This window comes from Apodemus sylvaticus, chromosome 5 (assembly GCF_947179515.1).
Source record: "Apodemus sylvaticus chromosome 5, mApoSyl1.1, whole genome shotgun sequence".
Classification (NCBI taxonomy): domain Eukaryota; kingdom Metazoa; phylum Chordata; class Mammalia; order Rodentia; family Muridae; genus Apodemus; species Apodemus sylvaticus.
In genome coordinates, this window is record NC_067476.1 from 60370380 (window position 1) to 60386399 (window position 16020).

At 38.6% G+C, this 16020-nt stretch overlaps 1 protein-coding gene across 2 annotated transcripts in view; it reads right to left on the reverse strand.

The window, feature by feature from the left end:
* Pde1a (phosphodiesterase 1A) overlaps positions 1 to 16020 on the reverse strand; it is a 201019-nt gene that overhangs the window by 79812 nt on the left and 105187 nt on the right. For both annotated transcript variants that reach the window (XM_052182786.1, XM_052182787.1), the window contains exon 2: positions 9260 to 9373. In XM_052182786.1, the coding sequence (XP_052038746.1) occupies positions 9260 to 9373 (114 nt within the window). The remainder of the gene's footprint in view (positions 1 to 9259; positions 9374 to 16020) is intronic.

A 16020-nucleotide genomic window follows, 5' to 3' on the forward strand; every position in this document is an offset into this window, starting at 1 on the left:
AAACTAAATGTAGGTTAACTTCAGCAAAGAATTTTTAAAATCAGAAGGTCAGGGGATGGAGAGATGTAACAAATATTATGAGCACTGGCTGTTCTTCTGGAAGTCTTGGATTTGATTTCCAGTACCTACATGGCATCTCACAACAATCTATAATTCCAGCTCCAAGGGATCTTGAAGTGAAAACTTAAGGTTTTGGGTTTTTTTTTTTTTTTTGGAAAGTCAGTTGGATGGTGTTTTGTTGGGGCAAACATGAGGGAATGTTGAGTTAAAGTAGACATAAATGAAAGATTAAGACAGTCTCCTTTTATCTTTTTAAAATATAGCCAATTTTAATGTTTAGATTATTTTCTTGTAGCAAGATAGTTTCATAAACTCTCATTCTGAAGAAAGGTCTCTATACAATGCTGGCCAGACAAATGAAAAAATAAAACAAAACAAACAAAAACAAGCAAACCAACAGGGCATGGTAGTATGGTTGTGTAAACCCAGGGCTGGGGATGCAAAGACAGAATCTAGAACTTGTCTCTAGAACATGTCAGTCATGCAATCTAGTCAAATTGGTAGGAGAGGAATTGAGGAAGATACTCAGTGTTGGGCTCTGTATTACACACACACACAGACACACACACACACACATTTTTAAATATTAACAAGTATCACACACAATGCTCTTCCATAAGCTAAAAATTTTTGCCAACAGCCTTATCAATCTTTCTAGAATCCCCTTTGGGCAGAAGGACATCGCATATTGATGTCTAAATACAGTGGCTAGGAAGCTGGGAACTAACCAATAATTCCAATCAATTAGGATTCACTCATACTGATCCTTGGGCTGAATGTCCCTTGGAAAAGGATACAGGATGATTTAGGACCGAATTTTAGGGTATGTTCCATTTCAATATGAATCTAATTAAGTTAATTATTTTATATTTCAAATGTATTAACTTCTCTCCAAAACTAATAGTGTTTATAGGATTTTTGAGAATTTCATGCAAGAATATGCAATGATATCTGAAAACTGCATAATATATTTATTGTCTTAGCTATAACTTTCAAATAACCATCAGGCATATGATTAGAAAAGGATAGTGTTTAAAGTAACACATTTTAAGTCTAAAGAATTTATTTTACATCTCATAATTGTGGAATCATATTTATCAGTCATCTCTAAGAACAAATGTGGATAATTTTTTTGTCTGTTCACATTAGTGAGGCTGTTTCTGAAGGTTTATAGAAAGTAACAAACCACAGATGGCCAGAAGAGATGAAAACCAAACAAAACTGGTGTGACTTTTTTTTTTATTCAGCATGGTTTTCACACCCGTGTACGAGGTGAGTACAGCCTACAAACACAGCATTCCGAACAGCTTATGCCACAAAAACAGAACTCGTGATAACTTTATCATTTGCTTTTTGATGATTTACTGATGTCTAGCACACACAGTTCACCTGAACAGATTTTCTCAGTATTTCTTCCAAGTGAAACTGAGCAAAGCAAAGGCCACATTTACAAGCTCTTCCCTTCTAAGCCAAACATCAACTGACTCCTTGCCCTCTCCTGCTGGCTGGGAGGAGGACACTTGGGGACCAGTGGTCACAGAATTTCACAGCAGAAAGAGACTGAGGATTCAGCATCTGTGTGAGAAAAGTAATGGCTGAGGATGAAAACTAACAAGGAATGAAGAAAGAAAAAGGAAAGAGAGAAGTAAAAACCACTTTAACTAACCCATAGCAAGAGGGAAACGAGGAACTAAAACAGTATCTGAACTTCCAGTCAAAGGACATTCTCAAGCTCCTACCCACACCCTCATCCAGGTCCTCATGCCTGTAGAACTAACAGATTTTATTTTAGTTTGCACAGTCAACAAGATGTAGTTAGTGGTTTTTGAGAAACACTCTCTTTCTTCTCAATTGTTGGCAAGTGACTTAAATAGCGTCCCTTCTCTTGGGACATATGATACATGAGCTTAGGTATCTAGTGCCCCTGGACACAGTGATTGTTCAAAGATAAGCTTGTTACCTAACCCAAACTAATCAAATAAGAGGATATGCTTGTTAGATCCTGTAGCAAAGAAAACCTTTCCATTCCTTCTAGATTTGACAGTTTGCAGAAAGTTCAGAGCTGGCAAATACTGGTAATGTCTTGCTACCACTCACAGCATCTGAAAGATCATTCCAGAACAAGCAAAACAGATCAGCCTCTGCTGACATCATCTGTACCTGGAGTCAACCTATTTTATAGGCAGCACTAGCGGGCAATTCTTTGGTTAATGGGAGCTAGTAAATCAACTGTTCTGTTTAAGTGGGCTTGGCTGAGCTCAGGTCATAATTGAAACATCCTCAAAAATGTTTATAGCTCAGCTCCCTGCTTTCCTTCTTCCTCTCTCTTATTTTTTAAGTGTGAGAGGAATACACAGAGTCAATGCCATGGAAATGAGCACAGAGAATTTTCTCTCGCTACATCACCATAGTTCAAATGCTGTGTAACTTACTGCTCACACCTGGACCGTGCTCCCTGTAACCCATTTCCTCCACCTGTGGTGAGCAGTTGGCTCAAACTCTAACCTGCCTATCTGATTCAAAATTATGGCTCCCGTTCATTCAGGGCCTCTTGGCTCTGCACTGATTAGTTCCAGCTAACTTCTTCACGTACTGACCCCATTAATAGTTTGTTCTGTTTGTACCTTTCCTGCACACGAGCAAACTCTGAAAGCACGATGGTAATAATTTCTTCAAAGCCATCCTGGCTAACTCTGTTCAACATCATACTGCAGCTAGTGGCTTTTTCCCTTTGCTGGGACTGTATTTCAGAGGGTTAGGAATTTCCTAACGCACCCAGGTTCTCCGCAAGACATTAGATTCACCAATTCAAGAATCCTGTGCCACACTCTACCCAGTCCACACTCCTCTGACATATGGCCCATGTCTGTGCCGCCTCCTTTCTCCTTTCAGACAGCATCACACTTTAAAGGGTTTCTTAACCCTTTAAAGACTTCTACTCACACTTCCCACTCCACAGACTTTTTTCACATTACCATCCTCACCCTTGACTGCTATGGCTAATGTAATACAGTAACCAAGAGTCTTTAAAAACCTTAACTGTTGGAAGTGAGAGAAACTGACATATGAAAAGGTTTTGAAAAAATTAATGTATTCGATGGAGGCTTAATTTTAACTTCTGTGCAGACTGTTCCTTTGTTTTAGTAAAAAAAAAAATATCTTCTGAATAGGCCTCTTAGATGCACTAAAGGGAAGATTCTACTCTGACATAGAGGAGACTCAAAGAACGGGACTGAGCATGACATCATCTTTGAATAGTCATGAGCAAGGCTGTCCTTGAGCATGTAGATACACCTACCTTATCCTACCAATTTTATATGCAGGATTTTGATTGCATTCTTCTAGACAGGATATTAATCCCAGGAGAGGAAGGACCAGCTGAACACTGACCTTAATGGTCCTCTTAACCTTTGGACTTGAGATTCTGAATTCATGGGAGGAAAACATGTTGAAAGACTTCCCTATGGAATGGGGACCTGATTTCTATCGGGTGGACAAACTCTCAGAGGATACAGTGGGGTCTCTGTGAAAGAGTTGCACTCTGTGCTCTAAAAGCACCCATTAGGAAGGCCTTGCAGAAGTTGCAGATGAATGGGTGCTTTCATGAACTGGAGAAAGGGATGCAGCTCGTGCTTCAGAGTCTACCTGTAGTATTGGGACTTAAAAATAATGGCCTGCATAGAAACAAACAGGCTGGAGCCAGCAGTGGCTGGTGAGCAATGTGACAGGAGAGACTGGTGAAATAAGGAAATATTCAGTGGACATTCTCCCAATCTTTAAGATGTGGGAAGATAGTCAAATAGCAAAGGAATTCTAATTAGTGATGACCAAAACGATCAGAAACTCTGGGGTTAGAACTTCCCAGTTCACGTCTGTAATTGATATTCTCTGTCACAATTCAGTGACATTCTTAATGCTTTGCATCTTAAAACCTCTTATTAGAAGTTGTGCCCTGAAGAATGGTCTGGGAGATCTACAGCACAGAGCAGATTCATTAGGGAACACATGCAAGTCTAGTGGTGGTTGGTTTAAAATCCAGACTCTGAATGGTTAGCCCTCACTCCTCCTTCTAGTTACAACTTGCTCCTACTCCTTGCAGTTTTTAATCTTGATCTCTGTGACACTCAGCCTTCCCTTCAGGTCAGTCTTGCCCACAGTGCTCACAGTGCTCTTCACCTTTCTTGTTCTATTATAATTCCCATCAGATTCTGATAGTGACGTCTATGTTCTGTCAATATGTGTGAGGTCAATGAAGGTTTACTGGAAAATCCATGCACCAAATGATCTCAAGGTTCTAGCCTCCCAGGTACTCACTCTGTGTCTGCCACAGTGCAACTTTTTCAAGTGCCAACTGACATCAGTGCAGTCTCAATTCAGTATGGCATTTCTCAAGAGAAGAACTCAGGCTTAGTTAGAATGCTAGTCAAGAGAGGATGTGCTAGCAAGGGTTAGACCCCTTCCATCATTTTGTATATCTCTTTTATTCCATGGTTGTCTGCATTTTCTCCAAAATTACAAACTGTTCTCAGGAAATCATTTGATGTTTTCCTTATTGGGCTTAAATAGCACATCTTAATATATGCTGTAACCTAAGCAGGCAAAGTGTGACACATTTGACCTGTACATTAAAAATAATGGTTACAATTCAACTTTTCCTCTGCCTGGAATTATGTCACATGCAGTCCTCATGTCAGCCCTCATCTGTATCTCATAAGTGAGAAAGCTGGATACTCTAGAGTAGGTACCTTTATTTCCAGGTCCTGATTTTGAATGACCTTCTCTTCTTTAAGTCCAGAGACTTTATTCTAGTCATGTGGGTTTGTATTAACAAAACAGAATAGGAAGGTATAGTTTTGAGGTATTAGCAGACACAATATGCAGCTGCCTCCCCTGGAATCCATGCAGCCAGGGATGCTGCACTGCGTGACTGTGCTACAATCCAAATAAGGACACGCGCATTCTTTTTTAGATCACATGGATTACAACTGTGTAACTTTGAAGAATAATAGCCTCTAGAGACACATCTGAAAGACTCATAAATTCTGGCATTTTCATATGAAAATGTCTTTTATAAAACCTAACAAATGATCATTTCCACTGTGGGATTTACAATAATCTCCATAAAAGTCATATTTCTATTTCTATCAGAAATTTTATTTTTCCAAAGGAAATCATCTTTACAGAGAGATTTTTGTTTTGATTTGTTTTAACTGAAACCCTGTAGTCATATTTGGTAGGTGTGCACACTGATGAACTAAAATTCCTACTTTATCCTATGCTAACCTTTTCTTAAGCCTAATCCATTTTCACATATCTCCATGGAACATGCACAGAATAGTTTACTTTCTTGAAAGAATCTCTAGATCCAATTTTCAGAAACCAGGCTATCTTGAAATGTAAATTAACATGCAACTAAATGCTGCCCAAGTTTTTATTTTATGCAACCTACTTTATTAGAATTCCTAAGACAAACTGCAAACACAACTTAGAAATAGCCTCAGCTCCATGCTCCAGGCCTTACAAAACACATAGGAAATCAATTTGCTCTGAAATGCCTTAAGTACACATTTCTAGCACAAAGATTCTTGAGACGTAGTTTTAGGTCTAGTTGCTGGCCTGACGGTTAGCCTATACTTAGCTATAGGCTTTCCAGGGAAGACAAAGCTCCAATGTGTAGCTTTGATTCTCTCCAGGGCAGAAGGTCCTACTGTAGCTGTGTTCAAGGCAACTGTATGTTAACAAAAGGTCCTAACTGGGGAAAGATGAGAAACAATACCCCTCCACATACCATGGAATCTAAGAATTTGTGATCAAAAGGTCCATAAAAATCTCTGAAAGTGTGTGTGTGTATGTGTGTGTGTGTGTGTGTGTGTGTTTGTGTGTGTGTGCGTGTGTGCGTGTGTGTGTGTGTGTGTGTGTGTGTGTGTACACATTTGTGTAGGTGGGTACAAAAGGATATCAGATCTAACTCTCTAGATATTTGTTCGTTTACCTTATTCCCTTGAGTTCTCTCAGTGAACCTGAAGCTGTCTCTCTACCTTCCTCTGTCAGAAAACTACAGAAATCCATTGTCCCAGCCCTCAACCCACATTGTGGTAACAGGAGATGCTGCTCTACCTGACCCTTTTACATGGATGCTGGGCAGCCCCTTCTTTCTGCTTGGGCAGCCACGACTTTTATACATTAAGTAATTGTTCCAATCTTGAAAATACCTATGAGTCAACTGTAACTAAAGAAATTAGGTTGTGAATTGTAATTAATAACCCAACTCCAGTACCAAGAATGCTAGAGGTTCTAACTCACTCTTCAGTGTACTCTCTTGAGCAAGCTATGTAACTGTTTCTGGGATTCATTGTCCTTATGCTCAAAATAGTAATAAGAAAACTTGCATCTCATAGGGCTGCTGTGATTTTTAAATGAGCTTTAGTGATCCCATTAGTAAAATTCAGAAAATAATCACTCTGATTATTGCATAAGATTGTGGATAGCTAGTAGCCTTTAGACGGTGGTATAAACTTAGGGTATTATTATTAATCTAATAAACACGATGCTGTGGAAGGATTTAAACACAGGAGCAGGGCTCTGGGGCTATAGTTCATTTTGTGAAGCACTTGCCTAGCATGCACAATGCCCTGGGTTTAATTCCCAGCACTATATAGAGTTTATGCAAGCCAATAAATAATTCACTGTCCCGGCCCCCAAGCCACACTGGAAACAACCAACAAAACAGAAGTTGAATTTCTTCCATTTGTGCTGAACCTTTTTTCCCCCTGTACTAGAGAGTAATTTTCAAATGTAAAGGATTACAAAAAGTGTAACATGTATTTAAATGACTTGATGACCATTGAGACCTAAGCTAGCAAAATAACTATGAAGACATAATTTCCCTGGGAAGGACATTACCTAAGAATAAACAAATATAGCATATTATCAGTCAAATAAAGTTTGAACATCCAGGGAAATAAAAATTACATATGCTGCAAGATGTTGTAAACCTCTAAAGAAGGGTTGAATTTTAAAGTTCATTTATAAATAAATGTAACACATAATGTCTGGTCAAAAGTAGACTGAAGAAACTTAAACGTGCTAAGTTCAGTCTACTTGTGAACTATAAGTAATACACCTAAAAGCAAAAGTCTGAAGAAAGTATAGGAGCACGTTCTGCATCTAGCACATGCCTGGCTCTGTTCCTTGGGATGGGCCACCTATGCCATATGTTTTGAATGAAGATCATCTAAGCAACCAACTCAGGGAAGGATTATAAAGTAAAATATAACCTGTGATGTTCACCTCTTAATAACTGCAAACTAGGGTGGATTGGGTGGCATGGTGGTACATGCCTGTGTGCCCAACACTTGAGAGGCAGGTAAATTTCTGTGTTTGAAGCCAGCCTGATCTACAGAGTGATACCAGCACAGTCAGGGCTACACAGAGAACTCCTGTCTCAAAAACAAAACAAATCAAAACAAAACAAAGCCACCACCACAAAAACAAAAACAAAACAAACAAGCAAACCAAAAGAAAAAACAAACAAAAACCTGTAAACCATATTTTACAGACCAAGAATGAATCACCTCTACTGTCCAGCCTGCACTGAGGATCTTTCTCTAAGAATTAAAAAACATTTTAATTGTGGAGTGTGTAAAAGTTTAACACAGGATTCAAAAACTCCAAAATTACTTGATTAGTGAAACCAGTAAAATGAAATATCATTTATGGTCTAACCACCATAAATAGAGAAGAGAAAAGTACAGAATAAAATCTTTTAATATGTCACTAGAAAATACATGATATTCAGTGGGAAAATAGAGAAGATTGAGACTAAGATGGGGTCAAGACTTTGATAAATCATTTCTTTATACATTTGACTTGAGACATACTGTAACAGGCAAGCACAAACTTTTATTTTAATGACTTGAATAAGAGAGCAAAAATCTAAAAACACTTAGCTCAGCCCTGACTATGGATAACAATATAAATGTATTGCCTGTAAACTAGCACTGTGAAGTTCAGTACACAGAGACGAATAGGTCCAACCCATCTCTGCTTTAACACTTCTTCCAGGTCAGACTTGACCTATGTGACCATGAGCAGAGGGGACAGGAACAGGCAGCATGTCCACACTCCTTGTCTTCTGCACAGTCTACTGTTACAGGCGGGCCAATGATGGGTAAGGAAATAGTAGGGTAAGGATATCAATGGACTTCTCATGTTACTGCGATCTATATACATTCTCAAACACTGGTACTTTTATTTCATCATAGGTATTTATGAGTACTTCAGAGATAATTAATTAAAGAGTACACCTTGAACCTAACTTTCTCAGTAATTATGACTGCATTGATGGAGTTACAGTCCTGACTTCTATATGAAAAATAAGTGCAGCCTCTCCCTTTTCCCCATTTATCAGGACTCTATGGTACACCCAGAAGGCTCTTCCTGATTCCCCTTTGTCTTTGACATGAACTCTGGAAGTATGCATCTCTGCACCTGCATTCACTCAGCTCTGAATTCAGGGGCAAATCTCTTTTTCTTGTAACTTTCACCTTCTCTGATGGGAAGTTCAGGACCCTGCCTCATTGTTTTCTGAGTACCAGGAGATACTGGTCAAATGACTTGAATTTACAAACATTGTAAGAGGGATAGGGGATTTCCCCAAGAGCCACAGTACTGTGTTGACAACCCTCTTCAAATAAATGTCTCATTCCAAGTCTCATCCAACTTCTAACTATGGTGCTAGGTTTGGGGCCTGAGATACTTATCTAACACTCAGAAGCCCTCCACATAGGCCCTGATGAATCTATCTCATGGGTCTCACACCCCTTTTCTCATAACAGATTTTGTACTCTGAGATTATAGATGAAATTCTTACACTAGTGAAAACTAGTTTAAGCCTACATAAGTCTTTTGATATTCAAAAGTCTAAGAACACTGAAGATGAAGAAGCAGGAAATTATTTTTTTGCTTAATAAAAGAACCATTTGACTATTTTATTATATTCAAGTATTTGGAGTAAGGAATAGTTTTAAAAATAATATTCTGGTTAACTAGATGTATGAAAATGAACTTCAAATTTTAGTAAGAATTTAATTTTTGTTTCGTACCAAGTATTGCTAATTTGCTTTGTAATATAGTAAGGTCAAGAAGAGAGCTGAGAAGAGACACAATGAAGACAAAAGTGGATGGAGCTATGACTCACCTTGTCTCATCGATGTAGACAGCTTCCAGTACCGACGCTGCATATTCGATATTCTTCTTTAGGTCAACAACGTTGACGTCACCTTTCTCCAGCTGTTTCACTAAGCATCTTAGTCTATTTCCAAGAGAGAGAGAGAGAGAGAGAGAGAAATAGATTTTGTTTTAATAATCAAGTTGAAACAGTTCAGTATTAAAACACACAAACTAAATAAAACAGTTAACATAACTACTCTAGATCATCATGCAGAAATATTTTCATTTTTTGTATAATTAAAACAAATCTTATTAATATAAGTAATTGTTAGAAATTATATTCATGTCTTAGGAGTATTACAAATATTAGTGTGCAGCATGATAACCATATTCAAGGCCAGTTCTGAAAATTCAAGGCATCGTGTTCAAGACACTTTCCTAAGAATATATTTTCAGTGTCAGAATTTTATCTGTGATCCTCTGCTTTCCCAGAGCTGGCCATGTTATCTTCTGACAGCATCTTGACTATTGCTCACTCTAGGAAAAAAGGCAGAAAGAGGAAAGGCGAAGCTTGATTCTGGGAGATGAACAACTCTGTTGAAGTACAACTAAGTCCCATCTAGATTGCTGATTGACCCAGACTCTGAGATGATTACGGTCAATGTTTTAGGACCCCAAATTTGGAGATAATGGTTTTACAGCAACAGACATCCAACACAGTGAGATAATACAGATGATCTGGATATGAGTGTGACACTTTGGGGGACTTCTGTGTATAAATTGTAAAGTGGACATTTTTGAAAATGCTTTCCCGGACTAAACTGGAGCCACATTGCTTGTCCAGATCCTCTGTCTTTCACAGAGTACAGAGGACCGGCCATAAACCGCTTTCTGTACCCAGAACACAGAAAAGCAGCATGAGGACACCTTGGGTATTTCCCTAAATTGTCGGACGCTTTAATCTCATCTTTGTTTAAGAGGCGATGCTAGAACACACCTACACTTGAGCACTAGCTGAAATAAGATGACTTTAATTTTCCAGCAATTTACTTCTAGTGATTTCCAATAGCAAGCTTTAGAGTATTCGAGAAGGAATTTAGAGCTTTGCAAAAGACAGTTGACATTCCTCCACCTCTAGAGAAAATGTCTCATCTTAGTTAAAACTTTTCAAGGAGGTGTGAACTATCACACTTTCACAACGTTAATTTTGTGTAATAAAATACCCATAGACATCACAATGTAAGTTGTACATAGCAAATCAAATGTCTTACACAGAGCTGATACAGTGGAACAAAACCCATCTTATGGGGCTCTAACAAGCTCCCTAGAAGGCTGTGGTAAGCCTAGCACAGAGGCTCTATGCATCACCGTGAGGACAGTGAAGTGTCCCAGAAAGGATTCAGAAACTTCTGGTCCATAATCTTTGTATTTTGGTCAAGCTGCCTTTCATTTATGAAAATAAAAAGGATTTGTCACTTCCATTTCTCTGTACTAGTATAAATATTTGTCACAAAAAAAAATAAAAAAAAATAAAAAAAAATAAATAAATATTTGTCACAAATATATTTTCCTTATGAAAGTTGTTGAGTACTGTTTGACTGTAGCTGGCTGCAGGGTATACTTTGCAAACTGTAAATTTTCTACATAATGATCATTGATGGCTGAATAGTATTCCAATAGATATGTTCCACATTTTCCTCATTTATTCACTGTGATGGGACACTGAAGTTGTTTTGATTTGGGATTCCAATGAGTAGCATTGGAATAAACGTATACAGAAGTCTCACTCATACTCTGATATTATTTTGTTTTTATATGTTGTTGCTTAGTTATTTTCTTCAAACTGAAAAGCCTCCCTCACCATGCCTAGGGAGGACTTACAAACAACCTGTAAGATTGTGTCAAATCTCTAGGTAAGTCTATTTGGACATTTCCAGATGGGAATTCACTGAGGGTGAAACTCAACCCTTGATAGCACTTTCTCATAGACTTGGAGAAAAAATGTAACCAGAGGGTACCTTTTTTGAGCTGCCTTCCCAAGTGTATCTTCACCATCATGATGGGTCCAAGCCTCATCAACAGTGAGCAAGATAAACATTTCTCCCTAAAATTGTTTCTGTCAAGTATTGAAGTCATACAGATGAAAACATAACATACCACCCAAAGAACGTGAGAGAAGGAAGATGGAGGTGGCTTGTGCCGGGCACGGTGACATGCACCACTAGCTGCAGCGCTTGGCGTCTGAACCAAGAGGAAGGCCATTAATTCAAGACCACTTTAGGCTACAATTACTTTGAACTTCCTATGTTCATAACTAAATCTAATCCTGAAGAATAAAATGTATAATAAATGAATTAAAATGAAGAATTCAAAAGAAAAGCTCATACAAAACAAGAGGATCACTTCCTGGAAGGTTACCCACAGGTGGGTTCCTAACTCAGCCTGAGTGGTCCCCAGGGAGTCAATCTGTCAGTAGACTGTTACAGTAGGAGGCAGTCATATATACACAATAAGCATGGGGATCAGAAATGTGAATAAGTTTTATAAAGAGAAGTATTTCCCACCCTAAAAGACTGACATATATTTGGGGATAACTATGATTCCTCCTCCTCCTCTTTTTCTTCCTCCTCCTCCTTCTTCCTCTTCCTCCTCCTCCTCCTCTTCCTCTTCCTCTTCCTCTTCCTCTTCCTCTTCCTCTTCCTCTTCTTCTTCTTCTTCTTCTTCTTCTTCTTCTTCTTCTTCTTCTTCTTCTTCTTCTTCTTCTTTTCTTCTTCTTCTTCAGTGGTCTATTGTCTTATTTATTTTTCTTTTTTTAATTCAATATATTCTTTATTTACATTTCAAATGATTTCCCCTTTCCTGGTTCCCCTCTCCCCCAAAGTCCCATAAGACCTCCTCCCTCCCCCTATTCCCCAATCCACCCCTTCCTGCTTCCCTGTTCTGGTATTTCCCTACACTGCTGCACTGAACCTTTCCAGGACCAGGGTCCTCTCCTTCCTTCTTCTTGAGCTTTATATGGCCTTCTTCTTGGGCTTTATTTGATATGTGAATTGTGTCTTGGGTATTCTGAGCTTCTAGGCTAATATCCACTTATCAGTGATTGGGTTACCTCACTTAGTATGATGTTCTCCAGCTCTATCCATTTGTCTAAGAATGTCATGGCTTCATTGTATTTAATGGCTGAATATTACTCCATTGTGTATATATACCACTTTTTCTGTATCCATTCCTCTGTTGAGAGACATCTGGGTTCTTTCTACCTTCTGCCTATTATAAATAAGGCTGCTATGAACATAGTGGAGCATATATCCTGATTACATGCTGGGGATGATTCCCCCGTCTTAACTCTTTTGTCTATGAGCACAAAATATTTATTACTGAGCAAATATTCATATATGTATATAAGCATAAGAATATTTATGAATAAAATTGAAAGCATGCTATACACACAGATGCAAAATTGTATTCAAGTTCTCTACTCATATTAGAATCTATCATCATCATCACCATTACCACCACCACCACCACCTCTCCCACTACCACCACCACCACCACAACCACCATCATCATTAACTGCTTACATTGGTTTTGGTTTGTTTTGTTTTTACTAGGGTACCAGATACATCTGGAAAAATACCTATCTCATAAAACCTCTGAAGATTTCTGTCCACACTTAGTAAGTAAACCACGCTTCATTTATTCCTTTTAAACACACAGACACACACACACAAACACACACACACACACACACACACACACAGATGCACATGCTTATACACACACACACACACACCACATACCACACATACCACATACCACACACACCACATACCACCCCCCCACACACACACACATACACACACACACACACACACACACACCACTGAACTATCCCCTTATTTGTTCTTACACCAAGTCACACATTTAGCAGACACATGAAGAGGAAGAAAAAATGATCAATAATGAGGTGTTAAGACAGTTTGTCTAGGATAAGGCTTGAATAAAAATGAGTTAGCTAGAAATGCCTTCTGTTTTTGTAGAATTAGGGAGACCTGAAAACCAAGGTCTTAAATAAGGCTAGCTGTACCTTGACTATTGGCACTTCCAGTGCCATTAGATGGGATCCTGCAATTGCAGGAGGAGAAAATCACCAATAAGCTCAGGCCTTCGTTTCTAATAATTTACCTTGACCTCTCTGACCATTCTGATAATAAATGAGAGCCAGAAAGAGGATGAAAATATCTATTTGCCTAATATGTTTGTTCAGTTTTATTTTAGCAGAGATCATAATCTTAAAAGACTCTTTGGAATGAGAAATTTGTAGAAGCCTAACACCACATTATATATCACCTCTAGAATAATACCTAAGGAGATTCACAGTGTGACAAATGTGGAAAGTTAACCGTAAAGGGATAAAATTTTAGATAATTTGTCTTATAAAATACTGAAATACATTAACATTTGATTGACTTGAAATTTGAACAATTATAAAATATTTAGTATAATTTGCCCAAAGATTAAATATTAGGTATTTAAAAATATACATACTTTACTGAATTGAGAACAGTGTCTCAGTGCTTTCTATTCTTAGTTTTTTTTTTAAGAACTACAATGTTGACTTCAATGAGAATTGCCCCCACAGGCTTATGTGTTTGAATAAGCCACTTTGTTTACTAGTGAGTAGAACTGTTTGGGAATGGTTAGGGGGTGTGGCCTTGTTAGAGAAATGGACTTTGAGGTTTTAATATCCTGGGGCCATTCTCAGGGTGCTCTCTGCATTCTGTTTCTGGGTATGGAAGTGAGTTCACAGCTACTGCTCTAGAACCATGCCTGCTTCTATTCTCCTGGCCTTGATAGTCACAGACTCCTATCCCTCTGAGACATTGAGCCCCAAATAAACCCTTCCTTCCATAAAACAAAAGTGTGTCTAAGAGGAATCACATGATCTTAGGTGAGGACAGCATATAGGAGGCTCCTGGGCTTTCAGAGGAGAAAGGGGAAGAGAGAAAGAGAACATGAAAAGTTTGTTTGAAAAGTGCTCTAATGACACCAAAAGAAGGCCTACAGAATCAACTCACCTGGCAAAAAGGGGGCTCACAGAGACTAAACCACCAGAGAGCATGTGTGGGATGGAACTAGCCCCCCTCCCCAATATGTAACATGTGCGCAGCTTGGTCTACCTGCTGGTCCTTCAGTAACTGGATAATGGGCTGTCTCTGAATCTGTTGCCTGTTCTTAGAGTCCTTTCCCCTAACTGGGCTGCCTTATCTTTAATAGGAGAAGTCCTACTGTAACTTCATGTACCAAGGCAGGTGTGCCCAGAGAAGGCTTCCCCTTCTCTGAGGAGTAAAGAAGAAAGTGGGGAATGGGAGAGGAGAGGGAGTAGACTGGAAAGAGAGGAGGAAGGGGAAGCTATGATTGGGATGTAGAGTAAAATAATAAAGAAGCGCCATAATGAAAGCTAATTCTGTGTAAGAAAATAAAAAGACAAGAAAGACAAATGTTGGCCCTAATGCAACAGGAGTGACTAAAATGATTGAGGTTGTTAAGGTGAAATTTATTAGAATAAAATCGTAAAACGAACACTGCAGTAATACATTTAACACCGACATTAAAATGAGCCTTGAGAGATACAAACTACTAAATCTCCAGAAGAAATGGATAAAACTGAATTTGCATTAAATGTCCTCCCTGAGAACCAAGAGAATAGTGTTGAAGTTGAAAGGAACTTGGTGGTAGATGCTAATGCTCACATTAAGTATGGACACATGAGGAATAGATGACATCACAACTCTGAGGACAAGAAGCTACTGCGTCACTTTCAGGTAGTCCTGCCTGTCTTGGAGCCTAAAACAATATAAAGCAACAATGAGGACCCATTAGAAAATGAAATTATCGACTCCAAAGGTCAATGATCATGAAATTAATACCTGTGCCTCATTAAAGTACCTTCTGATGTAAGACCATTTCACACTCACTCCTTCATCTTTCACTGTATTGGTAACTGGTGAGTTATGGGCTACACAGTTCCCTAAAGCTGTGAGCCACTGAAGGAAACAATGAGAAAAATGGTGGGATCAGTGGTTTCCGACTGTCCATTGTTAGGGTTGCATGAGCTAGCAATCTACCAGACCCCAGGCATTTACAAAGGGATAACACCATAGGCACTCTCACAGCCCTAACAAACAGTAGCTGTGGAAGATAATGGATGCCCTCCTATTCCTGACTTTTCCTAATTGAGTCACACTGTGTGTGTGTGAATAGCATATTATATACCTCAAATGTGCACAACACAAAACAGCATATGATTAGCTTTATTACAGTAGCCATAAATGTATTTTGATGTGATTATCATTTCCTTTAAAGGAACAAAAGAATCCTATTGACTGTTCTCATCTCTCATGACTTGTGGAAAATTGTGGTCAGGACACTTACAGTTAGATACCCACGACTATGGCTCCTCAAATCTTTTGGATTTGCATATATTCTATACAATGTTGCTATGATTGCTTATAATCTTTAATGCTGTATCAGTACTGTGTTAGTAGATACTATGCTGTATCCTTTAGGGCATAGTGACAGAAAGAAAAACCTGTGGATGTCCAAGTTATATGATTTCTTCATTCCTTTCAAAGCATGGATGAATCACGAGACCTGGATCCTGTGAGCTCAGAGCTCCTGCCACTGTGATGCATGGCTTATTCTAAGTCTAAAATTATATCCAGTTTTCACTCTTTTCTAATGACAAGTTAGTAAAGTATGTATCACTAGTTCATGGGATGTTAGCTT